Below are 24,888 nucleotides of genomic sequence, written 5' to 3' on the forward strand. Positions count from 1 at the left end.
CTCCTCCTTCTCTCAATACCTCTCATGAGATATATTATCATCTTCATGAAGATGAGTTGCGATCTATGTCATGAGACAAAATCTGTAGATTCACCATCATCTAATGTTTCCTGAGTGTTAGTCCCAAAGACCTTAAAACCATAAATTTATAGTAGGAAGGGACCTTAGAGGCCATTTAATTCAATTGCATCATTTTACAGATGGGGAAAGTGAGGCTGAGAGAAGTTAAGTGACCTGCCCAAAGTCCTATTAAATAAGTAGTAAGAAGAAAAGTTAAGATTTGAACCCAGGTCTCCTGACTCTAAATCCAAGGCTTTACCATTGTACTATGACACCTCTCCTCAGTAAATGACTATTGAACATTTCAAATTTAGATGCCTCAGAGACCTCTCAAATTCAGTGGAACTAAAACATAACACATCTTTCCCCCAAAACTTACCTCTTTACCAAACTTTTCTACTTCTGTACCACTCATCTCCTGGTCTTCCATAACCTCAGCATCCCTCTCATCTCCCCACTCTCCCTCATCTTACAAATCCATTCCATTGTCAAAGCTTGCCATTTCTACTGCCACAACAAATCGGATTGTTTTTCTTTTTGTCACACATGACATTCTGTTTCCTGCCTTGGTGCCTTTTTCATGGACTCGCCCTTACTCTCCTCTCTAGCCATCCCACCCTCCCCACTCCTTTACCTCTGCTTCACAAGAACATTATTTGCTTCAAGTCTTCAGGCTCGAGCACTACCTTCTTCATGATGCTTTTCCTGATCTTCCAACTGGTAGTGACTTCCCTCCCTCACCCCTTTATATCTAGTTTGTATTTATTTGTTCTATATATGTGTGTCGTGTGCATGTTGAAAGAATGTAAGTTCCTGGATATCATAGACTGTTTCATTTTTGTCTTTATATTTCAGAGCCAAGCACAATGCCTGGTACACAGGAGACACAGTAAGGGCTGATTGACTGCTTGATTAATATTATAATCATATATAATATATAATATCTTATACCTTATATATTGTCATATATATTATATAATAATATATTTTATATATATAATAATAAAGTAAGACTAACTGGATCATTCATCATTTTAATGATGGTGTTATTTCCAATATCCTTTAGCTTGTTGTTGGACCCATCTGGGCTTTAATTATATACACCCTAGAGACCTAAATTTCCCCCTTAATTTATATATCACTTTAAAATTTATAAAGTGTTTTTCTCATACCAATATGATAAAGATAGGAATAATTAATATTATTATCCCCATATGATAGATGACACAACTTAGTCTCAGAAAGTTTGGTGGAAATAACTCTAGATTTGAAGTCAGAAGTTCTAGGTTCAAGTTCTTACTTTGTTAAATAACTTAGGCAAGCTTATAGGTACTTTTTATTTTTAAAACCGTACCTTCTGTCTTAGAATCAAAACTAAGCATTGTTTCTAAGGCCAGAGAGCAACAAGGAGGAGGCAACTGGGGGTTAAGTGACTTACCTAGGATCACATAGCCAAGAAGTATCTGAGGCCAGATTTGAACCCAAGACCTCCTGCCTCTAGGGCTGATTCTCAATCTACTGAGCCATCTAGCTGCCCCTATGCTTATAAGTTATTATTATTATTATTTTTTAAACCCTTACCTTCCATCTTGGAGTCAATACTGTGTATTGGCTCCAAGGCAGAAGAGTGGTAAGGGCTAGGCAATGGGGATCAAGTGACTTGCCCAGGGTCACACAGCTAGGAAGTGTCTGAGGCCAGATTTGAACCTAGGACCTCCTGTCTAGGCCTGGCTCTTAATCCACTGAGCTACCCAGCTGCCTCCTTATAAGTTATTATTACTAAATATGCTATCTTAATTCTGAGGGACCTATGAGAAAGGACACTATTCACATCTAGGGAAAGAACTGTGGGAGTAGAAACACAGAAGAAAAACAGCTGCTTGATCACATGGGTCCATGGGGATATGATTGGGGATGTAGACTCTAAGCGATCACTCTAGTGCAAATATTAATAATATGGAAATGGATCTTGATCAATGACACATGTAAAACGCAGTGGAACTGCTCATTGGCTATGGGAGGGGGATGGAAGGAGGGGAAGGAAAGAACATGAATCATGTAACCATGGAAAAATATTCTAAATCAATTAAAGAAAAAAATTTCAAATTAAAATTAAATATTCTATCTTTTTGGCACTTGTCCAAGATGGCCAATGATATCATGGGGTGATGTCTTGACTTGCCAGTGAATTGGATTTAGTGAGGCAGATTTGTCAGCCTCACTCTCTCTTCCAGAGTCATCCAAATTCAGTTGCAAGACAAAAATCAAGATGGTTGGCAATGGTACAGGATACAGTGGATGAACCTGGAGTCTTTGATGTCTGACTAAGCTTTAAGTACTCCACAGATTCTTTAGCTACCTTCATGGCTGCTGAAACAAACCATTCTCTTCCACCTATTCCACTGGGGGAAGTCTTAACAGGCTTGTTATTCTCATGCCAGTTACTCTCAACCTGGTTTAGTCCATCAGCCAAAATGGTTTTTACCACATTGTGGCTGCTTCTTGGAGCTACAGGGGAAGAGTTGGGTGTCAGGTGAACACCAAAGAGGAATGACGAGCCCAGAGGTGCTAGTCCTCCTGAAACATCCCATACATCCCTTTCTATCTTCTTATTATTTACATGAGCTACAATTGCGATAAAAAAATGCAGTGAAATAATTAAGTATTGCAATTCAGCCTTTTCTTGCCTAATGTGATTCTAGCACTACATCAGTCTTTATTCTCACAAGATGCATTTCCAAGCCAATTTGGAATTATTAATAACAGTTTCAAGTTATGTAAAATTTTCCAAGCTTTAAATCTAGAAGGGACCTTAAAGGCCACTTAGTTGAATTTCTTCTTTTACATATGAAGAAACTGAGGCTCAGGGAGTTGAAGTGACTTTTTTAAGGTCACATGTTAAATGGCAAATGTAGGATTGAAACTCGAGACCGTCTGACTTCAAATCCAGATCTTTTTGGTTTAAGCATTTTTACATGCATTCCATTTGAGTCTCAGAAGAGACCTGTAACAGATGAGGAAATTAAGTCCTGGATTGACATTTTAACCACCAGAACCAGTACTCAAACCTGGCTCTTCAACTTTTGACTCACAATTTCTAGGTTCTTTCCATTAAACTACCAAATCTTAGGGTACTTTGGAGAGCAGCAGTACTCAAAGAGTGTTTTTAAGACTCTTAGGAGGGAGGGTCTTTGAGAAACTTTCAGGGGATTTTCAAGGTCAAGATTTTTTTAATAATTCCAAGACATTTGCCAAGAAAATACGCCTTTCTTTTCTGGCTATGTAACTGTGTGAGGCCATTTTTTTTTCTACACATACCTCAGCCAAACAATATATCAAAACATATTGAATACAAAAGCAGATATAAGAACCCAGCTGCCTTTTATTAAGCCAGATATTAGAGAAATTTGCAAAAATACATAAAACCATGCTATTTAAAATTTTTTTTTGTTTGGGAAAATATAGTTATTTTTCATAAAGTGTTACTTAAATTAACATGTAAAGGTTTTATTATTTTATTTTTAAATGAATTAATATGAAAACATTTTCAAAATTATTTTAAATTTCTGATATAGCAAATATTAATAAATATAACCCAAATGAACAAAAGCTCTTCTGGGCCCAAAATAATTTTTAAAAGAGCAAAAGGGTCCTAAAACCAACAAAAAGTTTGAGAAATGTTGATCTAGGCCCTGTGTTAGTGAACCTATGGCATGTGTGCCAGAGGAGGATGCTTTCCTCCTTCTTTCCATGCTTGACTGTGAACATTCCTCACTTCATCCATCCCTCTGCCCAGCAGCCCGATGGAAGCCCTTCCTCCCTCCCCTGTATGGGACAAGGTGGAGGGCTTACATGCACATGAGGGTCACAGTTTGGGTACTTGGGGCTACAAAAGGTTTGCCATCACTGATCTAGGTTAACTTTCTGTATTTTACAGATAAGGAAACAGACTCAGAATTTAGTTAATAGATAAATATTGAATGTCCTGAAATTTCTCAAAAAAGAAAAGAAAACTTTTTACCTGAAGTATCCTGTAGCTGAAAGGCTGATTCTCTGTTCAAATGCTGCTTCAACCTGCAGAATGAATATATTTATTCAAGGTAAACTCCTGATCGAGGAACCATAAAAACGTGCATGGCCCCAGTGTCCAGGGATTGGGTGATTGTGTACTTGGGAAGTTATTGAACCTGAGAGATACTCACACTTCACCCTCCAGACCAGACATGAGGCAGCTGGGTTAACTCTTTCAGCTTAGAAGATCCAGCTGCTTCTTGTGGGCCACTATAGCTAGCTGGCCCCAGCCACACTTCAGGCCTGGCCATCTTCTTGTCTGCTGCTGCTTGTATGCTTAGTCCTTGATCCCCTCACCCACTTATCCAGCTCTGGAATCATTCTCATATTAATATGCCATTGCTTCCAGAAAGAACATCGGTCTACCCCTCTTTGATTCCACTCACCAACCCTGTGGTTTTATCTTCCTCCCTTTTCTTCCTTCCTTCCTTCCTTCCTTCCTTCCTTCCTTCCTTCCTTCCTTCCTTCCTTCCTTCCTTCCTTCCTTCCTTCCTTCCTTCCTTCCTCCCTCCCTCCCTCCCTCCCTCCCTCCCTCCCTCCCTCCCTCCCTCCCTCCCTCCCTTCCTTCCTCCCTCCCTTCCTTCCTTCCTTCCTTCCTTCCTTCCTTCCTTCCTTCCTTCCTTCCTTCCTTCCTTCCTTCCTTCCTTCCTTCCTTCCTTCCTTCCCTTCTTCCCTCCCACTCTCCTTCCTTCCTCTTTCTTCCTTTCTTAATCTTATTTCTTAATTTATTTTTGGTGATCTTAATTGTCCATAGAGATTTGTATTGGAACAATGAACTTTTGTCACACAGTTTGCTTTTTAGGACATAAAAGTGGGCTAAAAAGACCCCCCAAAACTCTAGCAGAAATTTACAACTGTGTGATTTTTTAAACCCAAATACCCTTCTCTGGTTACTGTACATCTATGTATGTTGTTTCCATCATAAGAAAGTAAAATCCTTGAAGGTAATGACTTTTCACTTTAATACTTATAGCACCAGAACTTAATACTGTGCTTGGCTCATAGTAAGTGCTTAATAAGTCTTTTTCATTCATTCATGCATTCATTCATTCATTCATTCATTCATTCATTTACTCACTCATTCATTTATTCACAGAACAGTAACCAGATATTCAGGTTAGGCTATGAACCCAGATGTTCTAAACCCAACAGAGGCCATGAAGTGCTTCTTTATAAAATGACTGTGTTCAACTTCTTGTCCTGCCTAGAAAATCAGCCCATCTACTGTTCGGCTAGAGCAGGAGAATGACTTTCTTTCCAGATGACAATGGCTCTTTTTGAAAAGCAGAAACATAAAATGCATCTTTTCAGATGACAATGCAATAAAAATTACATTCAATAAGGGAAACATTGATTAAAAATAATTGGAAGCTAAATTATCTAATCCTAAAGAATAAGTGGGTCAAAGAACAAATCATAGAAATAATCAATAATTTCACCAGAGTTCATTTTCTAAGAGAAGAAATGTTAGAAATGTTGCTTAGGTTCTAGGCTAATCCAGAGAAGTAATAGGACATATGCTAGCAGAGATTTCAGGAGATACCTCAGGCATTCTTTAACTCCCTCTACTTTCTCAGGGGTTGGCCACCCTCAAAAGATAAACGCATATCCAAAAATATTATAAACATGATAAAATATTTTTGATTGTTCCATCATTTCAGTTGTGTCTAACTCTTCTTGATTAAGTTTTTGGGGTTTCCTTAGCTAAGAATGCATTCCCTTCTCCATATATTTTTACAGATGAGGAAACTGAGGCAAACAGAATTAAATGACTTGCTAAGGATCACACATCTAGTAAGTGGCTGAAGCTGGATTTGAACTCATAAAGATGAGTCTTCCTGATTCTAAGCCCCATGCACTATCCACTATGCCACTTAGCTGCCCAAAACATGCACAATATGCACAGATATTTGTGTGTATATCCATCTCTCTATTTCTCTAAAAATATATTCCTGTTGACCTTTGTTATCAATAAGAGAGGATCCTTTTTAGGTTTCTTTTCTACTCAGATCCACATCATTCAAACATTTTTTTTTCAGAGTTCTGGCAATTAGTCTAATGAAATACAGTAGAGTCATATCATACATACATATTATAATGCATGAGTTGATTATGGCTAGATTTTCTAGGTGTTAGAAATTTTTGGGTGGGGCAGTGTTGGGAGGAGAATATGTTTTGATGTAATTAGATATCATAATGAGTAAGACTCATATATCAGTTATTTTCACTGATACATATTCAACATTAATTAATCCTTTTGTCTTTTTCCTCGTCATCCTAAGCAATCAACTTTCACTTTGGTTTCAACTTTCCTTTTTATTAAAATGTATTAAGTGAGTAAATTTGTAAAGATATAGATTTTATGTGTCTTCTTTCAAGCTATGTTTTTTCCATCCCAAGATGTGAACAGATGAATGCTTTATTTAAGCATACATGCAATGAGGGGTAATTCTATTCAATCCTTCTACTGACAGCCCAGCTGGGAAAAGAGAAGTGGGTACTCAACATTTATGATATTAGAATAATTGTCTTCACCCTGTTTTAGACCCATCTCTTTAAATAAATAGCATTTTGGGCCAGCATTCATGGATTTATTTCTTATACTCAGAAATAAATGGGGATAAGGGGCAGCCACATGGCTCAGTGGATTGAGAATCAGACCTAGAGATAGGATCTGGGTTCAAATTTGGTCTCAGATATTTCCTAGCTGTGTGACCCTGGGTAAGACACCCAATCCCCATTGCCTAGCACCCTTACTTCTCTTCTTCCTTGGAACCAATAAACAGTATTGGATCTAAGATGGAAAGAAAGGGTTTAGAAGAAAAAAGAAAAAAATAAGGATGGAGCACTTACCCATTCTTCCCATGTGCCTTCAGGATTTTTCTTAATGATGGGATCAAGGCGTTTCAAAAGAATCTGACAGGCATTCTTTTGGGAGTAAAGATGAGAAAAATCGTATTGGAAAAACACTAATTGATTTAACTTTTAATGAAAAAGTTGTTAATTCATATTTATTAGGTGGCATAATTAGTTGCATTGGGGTCTTTTTCATAGGAACATAGATTTAAACGGAACCTTAGAAGTCACTGAGTTCAGTTCCTTTATTTTACAGATGAGGAATCTGAGACTCAAAGAGTGACCTGTCTAATCACATAGCTAGAAAGTTTCTGAGACAGAAACTGAACCAGGTTTCCCTGATTTCAAATTGAGAGTTCTATCTACTACACCAGACTACCACTCTTTTCTTTCCTGCACAATCCTTCTACAAATGTACCTTCATTTATGTCTTTGCTTTTAGGTTCCACTTGAGAACTCTTAAGCTTTTGATGTGTCTTCCTCCATTCTTTTAAACCCTTACCTTCCATTTTAGAACCAATACTATATATTGGCTCCAAGTCAGAAGAACTGTAAGAGTGAGGCAATGGAGGTTTAGTGACTTGTCCAGGGTCACAAAACTAGTGTCTGAGGACAGATTTGAACCTGGGACCTACTGTCCCTAAGCCTGGCTCTCAAGTCATTGGAACCACTTAGGAGCCCCCCTTCCTCCATCTTTTTATGTCTGTACTTTCTTTCACCTCTTTTTATTCTACTACCCCTAGCACTGCCTCCTGCTTCTCATGGATCAAACCTTCCTATATTTAATCACGTTTCCCCTTTATATTCTAGTTACACTATTTTACTGTGAACACCTTGCCATTGTTGGATTCTAAAATGTTACTAATGCCTTATTCTTGCTAGCTTTAGTCACTGATAGAGGCATTTGTTCTAGACGTGAGATGAAGAATGAAGAGCATGAGAAGTTTTCTACTAGACTGTATGTGGTAATATTGAATATGGTAGATAGTACCAGTTCTAATAAGGATCCCCAAATGGGCCCTGATCTTTGATTTCTTCTTATTCGTTGCAATCTCAGAACTCCATAGAATGAATTAGATCTTTGCTTGGTCTGATAATTCCTACATGCTCTGAGTTGGTTCTCCTGGGACCAGTCCTGGCCAAAGGTAGCTTTCATAGGTTTTTCATTCCACCCCCTCCTCCCAGCTTTCATTCTGAAGAATGTTTTAAGACAGAATCTCAGAGCCATCTATTTAATTGAAGCCATCTCTGAGCAAAAACTCCCCTCTGTAAAACAACCAACGAGTGGTCCTCTGCCCTTGTTTGAAGACCTATCATAAGGGGGAACATACTACAATTTACATTAATTAAGGACAAATCTGAAGCCTCTTGCATGTAATAACCCTTCAACTACTTCAGCACTGCTGTCATGCCCTTCCTTTTAGTCTTTGGGTTAAACACCCCCTTCCCTGCTTCTCTCTTTCATCCTCTCTTCGGTATTTCCACCAAAGCTTGGAAGCGATTTCTCTTAGATATCAACTCTAGGACTGGTCCTAAGAACCTTTTATATGCTATTATGGTTGCAAAGCAACCTTCTAGACTTTAAGCTACCCCATGTACTCATATTGAGCCAAAGGGAAGCCAGAGACAAGGAAAAATGACACAGGGCAAAATGGAAATAGTTGTAACCTGCACAGCCTTCCCGTTGACGTCAGCTCCAACGGATGCAGCAGTAGCAATCGTGTTAGGCACTGTGGCTGTACTTGTTTCACAGAAGTGCATGTAGGACATCGGTATCTTTAATTCACGGCTGGCAATCTATCAGGAAAAGAAACATTTTCAAGGAGTAAGATTTGTGATGAATAGCCAATATAAAAAAAGAACAATTTTATTGCTATTTTTATAATGGTGCCATTCCTCAATGAATTGACAAGCATTTGTTAAGCACTACTATGGGTCTGACACTATACTAGGTGGTAGGAATATAAAGAGAAAAGCAAAACAGTTTGTGACCTCAAGGAAATTCCAGTTGATAGGAAGGAGATACCATGCACATATAGAGGTCCGTCCAAGATTCATAGAAAGTAGATACAAGATACTTTTGGATTTTGGAGGGGAAGGTATTAGTGGCTAGGAGGATCAGGATAGGCATCCTGCCAATGGTAATATTGAACTTCCTCTTGAAGGAAACTGGGCCAGAGACAGAGGTGAGAGAGCATTATAAGCATAGATGATTGTTATTCAGCCATTTCAGTTGTGTCCAGCTCTTCATGACCCCATTTGGGGTTTTCTTGGCAAAGGCACTGGAATGATTTGCCATTTCCTTCTTCAGCTCATTTTATAAATGAGGAAACCAAGGCAAACAAGATTAAGTGACTTGCCCAGGGTCACTTAGCTCGTAAGTATCTGAGACCAGATTTAAATTCAGAAAAACGAGTCTTCCTAACTTCAGGACCGCTTTCCTTCCACTGAACTACCTACTTTCCTGATAGGGGATAGCTAGTTCCAAGGCATGGAGATGAGAGATTGGAGTAGCCTGTGAGAAATAGCAAGGAGATCAAAATGGATGGATGACAGAATATGTGGAGAAGAATAATACGAAGAAAGACTGGAAAGGTAGAAAAAAGCCAAGATGGGAAGAGCTTGAAATGCCAGATGTAGGAGTTGATATTTAATCTTAGAGGTTAGAGAAGGCCACTGGATTTTATTAAAGAAGAATGTGAAGTTGTACCTGTATTTTAGGAAAATCACTTTGACAGCTTGATGAATTGGGCTGGGGAGAGATTTGAGGCATGGAGATTAGAAGGCTTTTTAAATAGTCCAAGCAAGAGTTGATGAGAACCAGATCTAAGGTAGAGACTGGTGAAAGGAGTGAAGGCAAAGGATACAAGATATGTCATGGACACAGAAACTACAAGGTTTAGTAATTGATTGGGCACGTGGGGTAAATGAGAGTAAGGATGACAGAGAGTTTGTGAAACTAGATAATCAGAAGGACAGTGGGATTCATGAGTATAGTAGGAAAGTAGGTTTGGGGGAAATGATGCTGAATTCTGTTTTGGATAGGTTGGTTTTGACATGTCTATAGTACATCCATTTTGAAATATCTAGTTGGCAGTTTGTGAAGCAGGACTGGAACTCAGGAGAGAGACTTGGGCTAGATTTTTAAAAAAGAAAGAATGAACCTTGGGGTATGCCCACATTTAGTGACTATGGCATGGATAAAGATTTCAGCAAAAGAAACTGAGGAGTGGTCAGAGAGGTAAGAGGAGAACTGGGAGAAGCATCATGAAAACTCAAAAGGAGAAAGGGAGTCAAGCACCAGAAAAATACAGAGGAACGGTCATCAAAGATGAAGAGTAAGAGAAATCCAATTGGCTGAAATCTAATTTGATGTTAGTAAGGACAGGGTCTCTTACAGAGAAGACAGATTTTTCTGTCACTTCTGTTTTACTACCTAGTGGTTCCTCCTTTCAAATGTTAGCTGTGTCCTTGATTTATGATGTGTTTGAGAATTTCATTAAAAATATTTCAACATATATCATCACAACATGCATATATTCATTCTGGGGTTGTCTAGGTAGAGGTTTTCAAATTTCTTTAGGGTTCACAATAAGGAGAGAGAGAACAATTAACAATAACAACAATGTTTTTATGAAGTGCCTACTATGTGCCAGGCACTATATTGTGCTAAGTGCCTTACACATATTATAGTTTGATCCTCACAACAATCCTGAGAGGTAAATACTATTATTATTCCTATTTTTCAGGCAAGGAAATTGAGATAAACAGAGGTTAAGTGACTTGCCCAGGGTCCCATAGCTAATATGTGTCTGAGGCTGGATTTGACTCCGGCTCTTCCTGATTCCATGCCCAGGGCTCTAGGGAGCTTCCTTTCAATAGAGAAAGCTTCAGGAAATGTCACAGGGTGCCTGAAAGCAGTGCCAAAGCCACTCCCTACCATGTGTAGGCTCCTAGCTTTTCAAAACTTCCTTTTATACCATCTTCTCTATAGCTCACTCTCCTTCTAAAGTTACTCATCTAGGATCTATTGTTCTCCATTTCTCAACTTGGTCCTTTAAAAAAAAATTCCCTTGAAAGTGCTAATGAAAACTAAGAGAAAAAGAGACAGAGAGAAGAAAATGGAACACCTGATAACTTCTGTGTCTCTGTCGGTCTCTTTCTCTCTCTCTCTCCCCTCTTCCATCTTCTCTTCTCATGATATGTTTCATTAGGTCAGTGCCAGGTCCTTAATTAATAGATAACTGACCAGATCCCATGAATGTAGTGAAGGGGATGTTTGAGAAGTATTTTCCCTTTAAAACCTTCATCTCTATTTCAGGCTTATTTATACAGAAATATCACATCCACCTAGCCACTGAAGCCATTCTACTTGATATCTGAGAAGCCTTTACAGGAAAAGAACCCAATTACTAAAAACAGGAAGTCATATTTAATCAAAAGTTAAACTGGAAAGATAAAACATGAAGCTAAAAACTAGAGGAGCAAATCATGTCAATGTAATAAATATTATAGTCTAAGATTTCTAGTTATATTTTTTTACCTGTATCATTTTGGTGTGAATACCTTGCCCCAGCTCGCTTCCTCCATGAGTTACCAATACAGACCCATCTGTATATATATGAACCAGTGCAGCTGCCTAGAAAAACAAATATCCCTGAAGCTGGTTATTTAATCAAAGCAAAGTTTAGCACTAAATATGGATGAAATCAAAGTTTTCAACCCTGGGTAAGGAGAGGAAGCTCATGAGAAGAGGAGAGGCAGAATGATTCAGTGGAAAAGATTACTGGATAGATAATCAGAGGACCCGGGTTCAAATGCCACCTCTGTCATCACCTGTGACCCTGGGAAAGTCACTTAACATTTCCCAGCCTCATTGGCTTCATGTGTAAATTGAGGGAGTCAAGTTGGAGAGTCTCTAAAATAACTTTCAGCTCTAAATCTAGGATCTACTAAGAGAAAAGGAGACTGGAAGTTCTGGTGTTTTTTAGGCAGAGAACATCCTTATTTATCACTCCATTTTTAGCTGCATTCACACCTTTGGTACTCGAATGATTGTCAAACAGAGTTTTAATCAGCTGAAAATGTTTTTTGCATTTGGTGGGAGAAGTATCGCAGCTTTCTTTAAGCCAGGGAAGGCAGCCCTGCCTTAGATTCTGGCGTGTTAGTACTTGTACAGACTAATAATAGTCTTGATTTCCTGCCAAGAGCCTCCGAGAATGGTGCTTCCCAACCTGAGGTTGCAGAGTCAGCATTCTAGTGTGATTGATGAATCATCATCATTCTCTGCCCTGAAATAGCCCAACTTCCAGTCCTAACCTTATTACTCTTGGGTAGATAAATTTGGAACCATACAGGGACTCTGGGAACTTCTCAAAATCCATGTTTATTTTGTGTGGGCTTGTCTAATAGGACGAGGAGTTCACTCCGGTAATTTTGGATAAATGACTAAGAGTTGAATCAGAACGATAACACAATTGCACAGATAGGCATTGGACGGACAGACAAAGGGTTTTTGTAATCAGGGAATGACACTTCTCATGCCAGCTCAGTCACTGACTCACTGTGTATCTTGAATGAGATATTAAACCTTCTTATGCTTCAGTTTTCCATTTTATCCAATAGATATGCTCTCCAGGAGTGGAGTTTTGACCATAATGAAGCCAATTCTGTCCCCTAGCAGGGAGGGTATTCTGTCTGTATAAAGCTGGATGATCAGCACAGGCTGATGTGGACAGTGACAAAGGCAGAAGAGCTCTGTGAATCTGGAGTTGGGATTGGGAGCAGACAAGAGAAATAGCCGATCTGTTTGTATCTGGTTCAGTTTAAAGATCCTGAGACACAGCAAGTCCTGGGGAACAGAGTCTATAATTAAAGGATTTCCCTACCAGTCTTAGGAGTTGGAAGAGGCCTCGGAAGTCAGTGAGTCCAAAGTCCTCATTTTATTCACAAGGCACTGAGAATGGAAAGCAATTTGCCAGAAATGCTAAGTACTATGTCTGTGGTCATACCAGTAGTAATCAGCAGAGCTAGAATTTGAACCCCGGTCCTCTGAGTCTATCTGTAGTGGACTGCTCAATTTTATTTCTCTATTTTAGCATGACTACAGTGCATTCCATCCTTCCATGTGGCTTTCATGCATTTCTTCTCTCATTATCTTCAATCAGTAGTAATTGCCTACCTGATGGTAACTTGTTGCGCCAAAACCCACCGAGAACTTCATGGGGACGATAGCAATGCCTTTCTTTTTCCAGTAATTCTTGGAATTAAATTCTTCCACTTTTGCTTTCCTGCTGTGATATGAAGACTGGTCCAGACATTCATTCCAACATCTTAGCAGCTTATCGGGGCTGTATGCTTGTTTGTAGATCGTTTTGTCGATTCTTTTGTACATATTTTTCTCCCGAACCTGAAATGTGGTGAAACTGGATTAACATATACTGACTGCTGAGATAGAAACTGATCACATCAAATTGATCAACATTTAAGTCCAGTACTGTGCTAAGTACTATGAATAATAATAATAAGTACTAAGAAAAAGCGAAAACAGAGGCTGGGGCAATTTTCTAACTAGATCACTAACTTTTTGAAGGCTATGCTATTTTTTATCATGCAACTCCAAACTGTAACTAAGGTAGCATGAATGGAGTTTTATCCCAGGGTGCTAAATTTAGGCCATGCCACCAATATTTATGGTCTTTTAACTGCATAGGAAAAATAGTGCAGAACATCTAATTAGTAAGAATAATTGACTTAAAATAGGGAACTACTAGATAGTGGCCTGGGATGAACTTTTCTCTACTCTGTGCTTTCTTAGCAGTGGCCTCATGTGGTATCAAGAAGCCTTTGTCTTCCACATTCAGAGTGGCAGCTTATCTTCCCACTCAGGTAAGGACACTTTTGTGCCAATTGTCCCCAGGTGTGATACTTGCCTCAGGTTCAAAAATTCCAGGTTATGACTTAGTTGCCCCTTCTCCCCGACCTCCATAGTACCTCTAGATTAAAAACTGAAGTGACCTTGAATATTTAAAAGACTGTATCAGTACAGTTCAAGTTCTTGTTGGTCCTACCAAACTAAGAAGATTTTCTTTTTTAAAATTTTTATTAATTTTTTCTTTATTCAAAGATATTTTATTTCACCAATTTTTGTAATGATTTTCAACATATCTTTCAGGAAATTATAAGAGCCAAATTGCCTCCCTCATTCCTTTATCTCTTCCCTCTCAAAGATGGTAAGGATTTCATTTGGGTCATACATGTATTAGCACATTGTTGTAAGAGAACACTCATATAAAACCAAAATCCCCAAATAAAACCATAAATAAACGAATTTGAAAAATAATATGCTTTGATCTGTATCCAACTCCAAGAGTTCTTTCTCTGGAGGCCTAGAGCATTCTTTGTCACAAGTCCTTTAGAATTATTCCAGATCATTGTATTGCTGAGAGTAACAAAATCTTTCACAGTTGCTCATTGTATAATATTGCTGTTATTGTGTACGATGTTCTCCCAGTTCTGTTTATTTCACTCTGCATCATGTAGACTTTCCAGCTTTTTATGAAATCATCCTGCTCATCATTTCTTATAGCACAATAGTATTCCATCACTATCATATACCACAATTGTTCAGCTATTCCCCAATTGAGGGACATCCCCTCAATTTCTACTTCTTCGCCAACACAAAAAGAGCAGCTGTAAATATGTTTGTGCAAGTAGGTTCTTTCCCCTTTTTTATGATCTCTTTGGTATACAGACCCAGTAGTGGTCTTATAGGATCAAAGGGTATGCACAGTTTTATTGCCCTTTGGGCATAGTTCCAAATTGCTCTCCAGAGTGGTTGAATCAGTTCGCAACTCCACCAACAATGCATTAGTGTTTGGGAAGGCTTTATATGTGGGAACAATGATGGGCTTCATGTTTCTCATATTAGGAGTAGACCACTTAAGTGTGGAGAGACATCTATCAGAATGCTGGCCATAAGGTGTTAATTTTTTTTTTCAATTCAATAAACAATAATGAAGCACCTACAATGTTCCAGGCACTGTGCTAAGTCTGGAGGTACAAATACGAAAAAGAAAGATAATTCCTGCCCTCAAGTAGATTATAATTTAATGGAGGAAGATAACACAAAAAAAGGAAGCCGGACCCAGAATGGGGGATATGGCATTGAAGTCAGGCAGAGCTAAAGATGCAAGAGGAAGTGAACTGGTAGTCAAAAGTTCTGCCCTGTACAAAGGAAGATTATGGAAAGGTTACAATCTGTCAGCAAAAAGAGTGCCCACATTGATGAAGCTATAAATTTTTTACAGCATTCAAGTAAATACCCATACCAGGCTCTGTGGAGGCTTATAACATACTTTGGATGAATAAATGAATGAATAAGTATAAGCATATGTATATAGGAATAAAAAAGTGAATTTCTTATCATATTAATGTAGTTTCCTGATTCCTTTTCCACTGGAAGTGGAGAGTAGTAAGGAATTGATTGGAGCTGTGGGGAGAAGAGTTAAGAGTCAGTGATTTCTTTTTTCTCCTTTTTTAGCTATGGCATTGATTTTAAAATTACAATAATTGTGCCCTGGTATGGTCCAAGGACTCTGTGAGTCCTCTTGACAAAGCATGCCTTGCTGCCCCATTGATTTAACCTTTTGTGCTAGTGATGACATCATATAAATGTTGACATTCTCTGCTAAGGAGTTATGCAATGATGTAGACCAAAGACTTGGAATTCATCCACTTAAATTCTCCCCTAAGCTTACTCTCAAAAAGGAATGAATGGTCCTCCCGAAGGGGATGCAACAGAGAAATGCAGAAAGAAGCAAAACAAGCTATAGGGTCAATCAAAGTCTTCAAGATGGAATCTGGGCCCATGTTTGTACAGAGTTAATAATGGGACACAAATCACATTGATGACAATAACTGACCTTTCCAGGGGTCAGAGGTCTGACTTTCATTGGCATTCACCAGGAATAGGTGTGCCCCCTCCTTTTTGTATAGATTCACATATGTATCCTGTGTCTTGGATTTGTAGTTATTCAGTGATTTGTTCTATACTGAAGATGAGTAGGACATAAGTATTTCTCAATACCAGATAATACATCAAAAAAAAAATAAAACCTCACCTTCTGTCTTAAAATAACTACTGTATGAGACGGGAGGTCCTAGGTTCAAATCTGGCCTCAGCCACTTCCTAGCTGTGTGACCCTGGGCAAGTAACTTGACCCCCATTGCCTAGCCCTTACCACTCTTCTGCCTTGGAGCCAATACACAGTATTGACTCCAAGACAGAAGGTAAGGGTTTAAAAAAAAATAACTACTGTATATTGGTTCCAAGGCAGAAGACTGGTAATGGTTAGGACAATGGGGGTTAAGTGACTTTCCCAGGACCACACAGCTAAGAAGTGTCTGAGGCCAGATTTGAACCCAGGACCTCCCATCTCTATATCTGGCTTTCAATCCACTGAACCACTTTGCTACCCGCCCCCTCCCTGCCTACCCTTAGATAATATATATTAACAATTTGTATCTAAATATGTCATGCTCTGATAGCTTGTAGCATTTTAAGTAGAATGCTGAAGTCCCACTGAGATCTAAAAAGGAGATGGGAAACTCATCTACTATCTGACATCATTTCAGCTTCTTGCTTAGCTCTTTCCCTTAGGGAGCTACAGCATCACTTCTCAATGAGGATCATTTTTCTCAGCATCATTCAGTTATCTGTGTGATCTTGAAGATACGGTCTGTTTATGTTCTTTCATTTTCATAAAAAAATACATTCAATTTAGGCACACATCATTCTCATCAAGTTTTAGAAGAGAAAACAGATACAATATGGATTGGCAGTGAATGACATTTCCTAGATTGTTTTATTTATTGGTAATAATATAACAATAACTAGCATTTATATATCACTTTAAAGTTGGCAAAATGCTTTGTAAATATCATCATTTTTGACATTATCATATTTGATGCTCATAACAACCCTGGGGGGGGTGCTATTATTATCTCTGTTCTAAAGATTGGTACACTGAGGCAAAGAGAACTTAAGTGACCTGCTCAGTGTCACATAGCTTTTATATATCTAAGGTAGGATTCAAATTCAGGTCCCCTGACTCCAAGTCTAGCAATCTATCCATTATTCCACTTAGCTAAATGACATTGAACTAATGCCCTTAAAGCATGCAAAAGCCCTTTACATAAATTTTGGTTGAGCCTTATAGTAGTAACTCTGTGAGGTAAGTACTAGGGATATTTACCAAATTTTACAGATAAGGAAACCAAGGCACAATAATGTTAACTGACCTGTCCATGTCATCTAATAAGTGATAGAGGTGGGATTCTTAGCCTACATCTTCCTGATTCCAAGTGTAATACTCTTTTTTTAAACCCTTATCTTCTGTCTTAGAACCAATACTATGTGTTGGTTCCAAGTGGAAGAAAGGTAAAGGCTAGGCAATGGGGGTTAAGTAACTTGCCCAGGGTCACACAACTAGGAAATGTCAGCAGCCAGTAATATTCTTTTTATTAGGCCATATTTCTTCTTTGGAATTTTTTCAAATTGTTCAATCAGAAATCAAATGGAAATTTTTTCCTCTTTCAAGTGCCTTGAGAATCAACCTTTTCAAGATTACGTTATCTCTAGCACAGATTTCTTCTTTACCTATTTGGTCTGATCCAGCTGATGTATTCTTTGTTTATTACAAATTATTACACATTTTCACATTGGGGATTGTTGTGATAAAAATTCAAAAATTCTGATTCCACTGATCTTTTCTAAAATTATTTCTAAAATTCATAAAATGGGAAGTTTTATGTTAAAATTCGCTTAAAATTTTTACATGAACTATTGAATGTGATAATCCGTGCTTTTGAAATCTTTCAGATCCAGTATTTGAAAAGAGAGATATAAATGATGAGAACTCTAGACTGGCCTGGAATACAAAGCAAGTGGTGCTCTTTGGACCTGAGGTTCAAAAGGAGCTTAAAAAACCCTACCTTCTCATCAAAATAGGCAAGGAGGAGACCAAGTTATCACTCTTTGCGGATGACATGATGGTCTACTTAAAGAATCCTAGAGATTCAACCAAAAAGCTAATTGAAATAATCAACAACTTTAGCAAAGTTGCAGGATACAAAATAAACCCACATAAATCATCAGCTTTTCTATATATCTCCAACACAGCTCAGCAGCAAGAACTAGAAAGAGAAATCCCATTCAAAATCACCTTAGACAAAATAAAATACCTAGGAATCTACCTCCCAAGACAAACACAGGAACTATATGAACACAACTACAAAACACTCGCCACACAACTAAAACTAGACTTGAACAAATGGAAAAACATTAACTGCTCATGGATAGGACGAGCCAATATAATAAAAATGACCATCCTACCCAAACTTATTTATCTATTTAGTGCCATACCCATTGAACTACCAAAATACTTCTTCACTGATTTAGAAAAAACCATAACAAAGTTCATTTGGAAGAACAAAAGATCAAGGATATCCAGGGAAATAATGAAAAAAAACACATATGATGGGGGCCTTGCAGTCCCTGACCTAAAACTATATTACAAAGCAGCAGTCATCAAAACAATTTGGTACTGGCTAAGAAACAGAAAGGAAGATCAGTGGAATAGACTGGGGGAAAGCGACCTCAGCAAGACAGTATACGATAAACCCAAAGATCCCAGCTTTTGGGACAAAAATCCACTATTCGATAAAAACTGCTGGGAAAATTGGAAGACAGTGTGGGAGAGACTAGGAATAGATCAACACCTCACACCCTACACCAAGATAAATTCAAAATGGGTGAGTGACTTAAACATAAAGAAGGAAACCATAAGCAAATTGGGTAAACACAGAATAGTATACATGTCAGACCTTTGGGAGGGGAAAGGCTTTAAAACCAAGCAAGATATAGAAAGAATCACAAAATGTAAAATAAATAATTTTGACTACATCAAACTAAAAAGCTTTTGTACAAACAAAACCAATATAACTAAAATCAGAAGGGAAACAACAAATTGGGAAAAAATCTTCATAGAAACCTCTGACAAAGGTTTAATTACTCATATTTATAATGAGCTAAATCAATTGTACAAAAAATCAAGCCATTCTCCAATTGATAAATGGGCAAGGGAAATGGATAGGCAGTTCTCAGATAAAGAAATCAAAACTATTAATAAGCACATGAAAAAGTGTTCTACATCTCTTATAATCAGAGAGATGCAAATCAAAACAACTCTGAGGTATCACCTCACACCTAGCAGATTGGCTAACATAACAGCAAAGGAAAGTAATGAATGCTGGAGGGGATGTGGCAAAGTAGGGACATTAATTCATTGCTGGTGGAGTTGTGAACTGATCCAACCATTCTGGAGGGCAATTTGGAACTATGCCCAAAGGGCGACAAAAGAATATCTACCCTTTGACCCAGCCAATGCACTGCTGGGTCTGTACCCCAAAGAGATAATGGACACAAAGACTTGTACAAAAATATTCATAGCTGCGCTCTTTGTGGTGGCCAAAAACTGGAAAACGAGGGGATGCCCATCAATTGGGGAATGGCTGAGCAAATTGTGGTATATGTTGGTGATGGAATACTATTGTGCTAAAAGGAATAATAAAGTGGAGGAGTTCCATGGAGACTGGAACAACCTCCAGGAAGTGATGCAGAGCGAGAGGAGCAGAACCAGGAGAACATTGTACACAGAGACTAATACACTGTGGTATAATCGAACGTAATGGACTTCTCCATTAGTGGCGGTGTAATGTCCCTGAACAACTTGCAGGGATCCAGGAGAAAAAAACACCATTCATAAGCAAAGGATAAACTATGGGAGTGGAAACACCGAGAAAAAGCAACTGCCTGAATACAGAGGTTGAGGGGACATGACAGAGGATAGACTCTAAATGAACACTCTAATGCAAATACTATCAACAAAGCAATGGGTTCAAATCAAGAAAACATCTAATGCCCAGTGGACTTACGCGTCGGCTATGGGGGGTGGGGGGGGGAGGAAAAGAAAATGATCTATGTCTTTAACGAATAATGCTTGGAAATGATCAAATAAAATATAATTAAAAAAAAAAAACCGTACCTTCTGTCTTAGGCTGTAAGAACACTTGACCACTTAGAAATTGAGACTTGTCAGATCAACTTCCATGTAGCAAAACATTCATTTCATGTTTCCCTTAGCTCCCTTAGATCCTTTTCTAACATTACCATTTAATTGCCAAACACTTATTAAGCACCTACTGAATGACAGGCAATGAAGTGAAGCCGTGAGGATACCAAGACAAAAAGCCCTCCATGAGGTTATATTTCAGGTCCAGAATCTGTAACTTTCTTTGTTTTATTATAGAGATAATAGTTTCTTTTCTTTTCAAATCTTCCTCTACTTCCTATAAACCAATAAAAACTAAGTTCTAAAGGAGTAATTCATGAAGTTCTCAGTCATAGCACCTTAGTAGGAGAGCAGGATAAGTAAAGGATGTAGGGAGGGTTAAAACAAGTTAGGAAAGAAAAAGAGAAACAACCTTACATGGAATACTTAGGCCCCCAAGCAAATGTGTAGGGGAAGAAGAAGAAATTCCTGGAGAATAAAGCTCAGAGGTAAAGGGGGCATTGCAGTCTTTCCAGACCCTGTCCAGACCCCAAATCAGGAAGATACCTCCAAGAGTTTCTGCTTCTTTTTACCATCTCAGTCTCAGAGCAGGAGGTAATAATCTCTCTCTCTCTCTGCTTGCCTTTGTTTGGTCTTGGCACTGGACTGGAAATCTTGCCTTGGGCACATTAGCCCTGGCACTTAGCACCACTTACTCCTTCCATGTGGAGTTGGGCTTCTGATTTCCCTTCCACTCCAGTTTCTGGAGCCAGCATGTGGTGGTGACGTTGGAGGCATCCCTGCTCCAGCAGGCTGAGGACAAGGTCACCTTTCTGCCCTAACAAATTCAGGCACCAGTCAGAACTCCAAGATGCTGTGCCCGGTCATTTCTAGATGAGCCTGGGCTTTGCCTGACTTCTTCTCTATCTCTCCTTGCCCTATAATAAAATCTTTCCAAACTTGGGACCCTACCACACAAGACTGGGAATTTCAATCAGAGACCTCCTTGAATGGGGACCGGTCCTCATAGGAAATGTAGTCATTTCAATCAGATGAGCCTTAATTACATTATTATATCTCATTCCTCATTCAGAGTCCTTCTCTACATTGTGATTTCAAATTCACAGAAATGTTACAAATAATGCGGTAGTGAGAAATATATTTGGTAATGGAAGAAAGGTAGTATTTCCATGATGGAGGGAGAGAGAGAGAGAGAGAGAAATAGAGAGAGAGAGAGAGAGAGAGAGAGAGAGAGAGAGAGAGAGAGAGAGAGAGAGAGTCAGATAGTCAGACAGACAGACAGAAAGGAGAGAGAGACACAGAAAGAGACAGAGACAGAGAGACAGAGAGAGAGCATGCTGGAAATTACTAAATTCATTATGATCTCATGAATGTTTAGTAAAATCTCACCACTTATTTCAAAAGCTATGTAAGAGTATACCTACAGAAGTTACTGACCTGCCTTGGTAGAAGGGATTTCTTCACCTGGGATTCCCTATACAGATGAAATTAAAGGTCTGAATTAAAACAGAACAAAACTGGGAAAACTCATTTGTGTGGAGACTCCAACAACTGAGAACACTCTTCATAAGGGTCTTGAGAAGAAACCATTTTTGTGAACCATAAAATGCTATAAGAAATGTTTGTGTGATGGTATAGAAGGGCTGTTTCTTTCCTTCTATTAGTTTCTATTTATTTACCTTTTCTGGTGGTAAGCCACACTTGGCTGCCACTGCTGTGATGCAAGATTCCATTACCAGTCCACCTTGTGGAAAACCAAATCCACGGAAGGCTGTATTGGATGGCAAATTGGTTTTGCAGGGCCGACCCAAGAATCGGAGATTATTAATTTTATAAGCATTTTCCAGCTTTAGTAGAAGATATTCTATCACCTAAAGTAGAAGCAATGTTAATGGTTATTAGTCAAAATATATTTTTTTTCCTCTAAGATTAATCACAGACTTGGACTTCTTAGCCATTTGAACTCAGTTTGGGAATTTATGGTCTAATTTGCTGGGTTAAAGGGCCTGATTGAGAGAGAATAATTTCCCCAACTACAACCAGTCTAAAATTTTTGCATTCTACTTTGTAATCAATAAAGTTGCTCTTTAAAAAAAAATATATATATATACTTACCAGTTCAGAGTCATCCAGGGTATACCCTCCATTGATATAACACTGAACATCCATAGCCTTGATCCTCCCATTGTTCATGAATCCTACCTATGATAAAATGACAAGCATTTTCCAGATCCATTCTGTGTTTTACATTAAGTACATTTGCTACAACTCAGCCTTACCTTGGGGCTATTAACCAAAGACAAAGTATACTTCTTGGGATATGGCTAACTTTATAATAAGGAGTAACTAGCTTGTGCTTGTTAGCACAGATTCATTTCTCATCTGTAATGTGAGGAAGCTGTACTAGAAGATTTCTAAAGTCTTATCCAGCCTGATTTTGGTTATAAACTGGTGGAGACTCCCTAGATTCATAGAACTATATCATTATATGCTAGAGTTGGAGGGGATTACCTACTCCAACTCCTTCATTATACAGATGAGGAACCCTAAGCTATATTAACGAATTAAGATTAGAGTTAGGACAAGACCACGTGTTTCCTGACTCTTAGTCTTGTGTTTTACTCCTTCTCTGTAAAATAAAAATAAATATTAAAAAAATAAAATAGTAATTTAATAAAATAATAAAAATCATTTATTTTGTCTGATTCTTTTTTCTTATAGTATATCTTTCTCCTACCTTGTAGCCAATGCTGTATGTTACCTTCCTAATATGCTGAAACCCTGACTTTTCTCTCAATTTCTCTCATTATAGCTAGTCTCTTGGGGCAGCTAGGGGTGCATTAAATAGAGCACAGGGACTAGAGTAGGTAAGACTCATTTCCCTGAGTAAAAATCTGGCCTCAGACACTGACTACCTATGTGACTCTTGGCAAGTCACTTAACTCTTTTTGCCTCAGTTTCCTCAAGTGCAAAATGAGCTGGAAAAGGAAATGGCAAACCATTCCAATATGTTTGCCAAGAAAGAATCAAACATGACTGAAAAACAACTGAAAAGTGAAATCTTCTTTGTAGTTCTTTATTCTTTCTCCTGTATTCATGTCACATTTATCAAAAAAGTGACAAAACTATGATCCTTAAAAAAAATTCCATTAATCAGAACTTGTAATATTGGGTTGGGAGAGTGGGGAAAATCTTCTGATACCTTTCTGATTGTCCAAAATTAGGGGGACTTAGCAATAATAATACTGAAATATTAAAAATAATAATGGCAAAGTAGTCTATTTTATGAAGTTAATTGTAATTTGAAGCAGTCTTTCAACTTGGATTTGGGGCTTGGGCGTGGAGAGGGAAGGAACAAGACAAAAAAACAAAATTCAACAACAAAACCAAAACCTTAGCTTTGTTCTTGATGTTGGAAAGTGAAATTGCTAAGAAATTTTCTTCAAATGTATTTGAGGATAGAGAAGATTAATGAATGAGTATAATCCATTTCTCTGTACTTACATGAACCACTATTGTCAGAGGAGAATATAACATAAGCTAAATATCCTGAGTTATTGAATATCTTGTCTTTGGGGAATAATATAAAGTAATGAATGATTGACCACAAATAAACAATCTAGGTATATATAAATTCAAAGATATTTTTCAAATAAAAACATATATTTAAAGGAGTGTGGGATAGAGGAGAGAACACCTTCCTGGGACCAAAGAAACATGGATTTGATTCCTCGTTCCACCATTAATCAGCTCTGCCATTTTGGGTTTTGTTTCACCCTGGTGGGGTTAGTTCCTCATCTGTAAAATGAAGGAGCTGGACTAGAAGACCTTTAAAGTCCTTTCCAACTCTAGTGGTCTGTGGTTTCATTTTATTTATTTGTATGGCTAAGACAATGAGCAGTATTTGACATGGCACTAGCAAGATTTCAGCAAGACATCTTCATGAGAGCATCTTTGTTTAATAGTTGCATGAAGACAAATGGCACTAAGATGACCAAAAAGTTTTCCAATGGTGTCCCCCTAGCTAGTGGCTTTTCATATATCTTCCTGGGAGCTTTATCAATGGGAAAAAATATTTTGTGAGACTCTCCATGCTACAAGGTAAAAATGCTTGTGGGGATGATTTTGCCACTAGGGTAGCTCAACTGTTTTCCTGACATTTATCCTGCCCCTTTAAAATTCTTACAGTCAAGATGCTTTAAATGTGTGGATCTCCTAAGTTTTTTATGTTGATGAAGAAACACTATTTAAGCTTGTTTCTTTAAATAGTTTCATCTTTACCGTCATTTAAAAATTATTATTTTATTAAACAATTAAAGAACTTTCACATAATCATGAGGTTTCAAAAAGCATCTTAACTAGGGGGCAACTAGATGGTTCAGTGAATTGAGAGAGATGATGGAAGGTCCTGGGTTCAAATTTGACCTCAGATACTTCCTAGCTATATGACCCTGAGTCAGTTACTTGACCTCCATTGCTCAGCCCTGACTGCTCTTCTGCCTTGGAACCAATACACAGTATTGATTTTAAGATTGAAGGTGAGGGTTTAAAAAAAAATCTTAATTGGATAGAAAAAAACTGTAAGGAACCTTTGAAATCATTTCGCCAACCCCCTTCAACCACATACTCTTCTACAATATCCTGGGGAGATTTTGCTGGAACTTTTCTGTCTCTGGAATCCAACCTACTCCCTTCCTTCGACTACTGAATTTCTCTTCATGCTTTTAAAATGAAACTGAAAGGCTTCCTCCTTCCCAGACACTTTCGC

General features: G+C 38.1%; 1 protein-coding gene across 3 annotated transcripts in view; it reads right to left on the bottom strand.

The window, feature by feature from the left end:
• AOX2 (aldehyde oxidase 2) overlaps positions 1-24,888 on the bottom strand; it is a 137,127-nt gene that overhangs the window by 37,187 nt on the left and 75,052 nt on the right. For all 3 annotated transcript variants that reach the window (XM_007501592.3, XM_056806794.1, NM_001291667.1), the window contains 7 exon segments: positions 22,236-22,322; positions 21,800-21,991; positions 13,169-13,396; positions 11,531-11,626; positions 8,656-8,784; positions 6,985-7,059; positions 4,082-4,134 (listed from right to left, as the gene is read on the bottom strand). In XM_007501592.3, the coding sequence (XP_007501654.2) occupies positions 4,082-4,134; positions 6,985-7,059; positions 8,656-8,784; positions 11,531-11,626; positions 13,169-13,396; positions 21,800-21,991; positions 22,236-22,322 (860 nt within the window).

This window comes from Monodelphis domestica, chromosome 8, assembly GCF_027887165.1.
Source record: "Monodelphis domestica isolate mMonDom1 chromosome 8, mMonDom1.pri, whole genome shotgun sequence".
NCBI lineage: Eukaryota > Metazoa > Chordata > Mammalia > Didelphimorphia > Didelphidae > Monodelphis > Monodelphis domestica.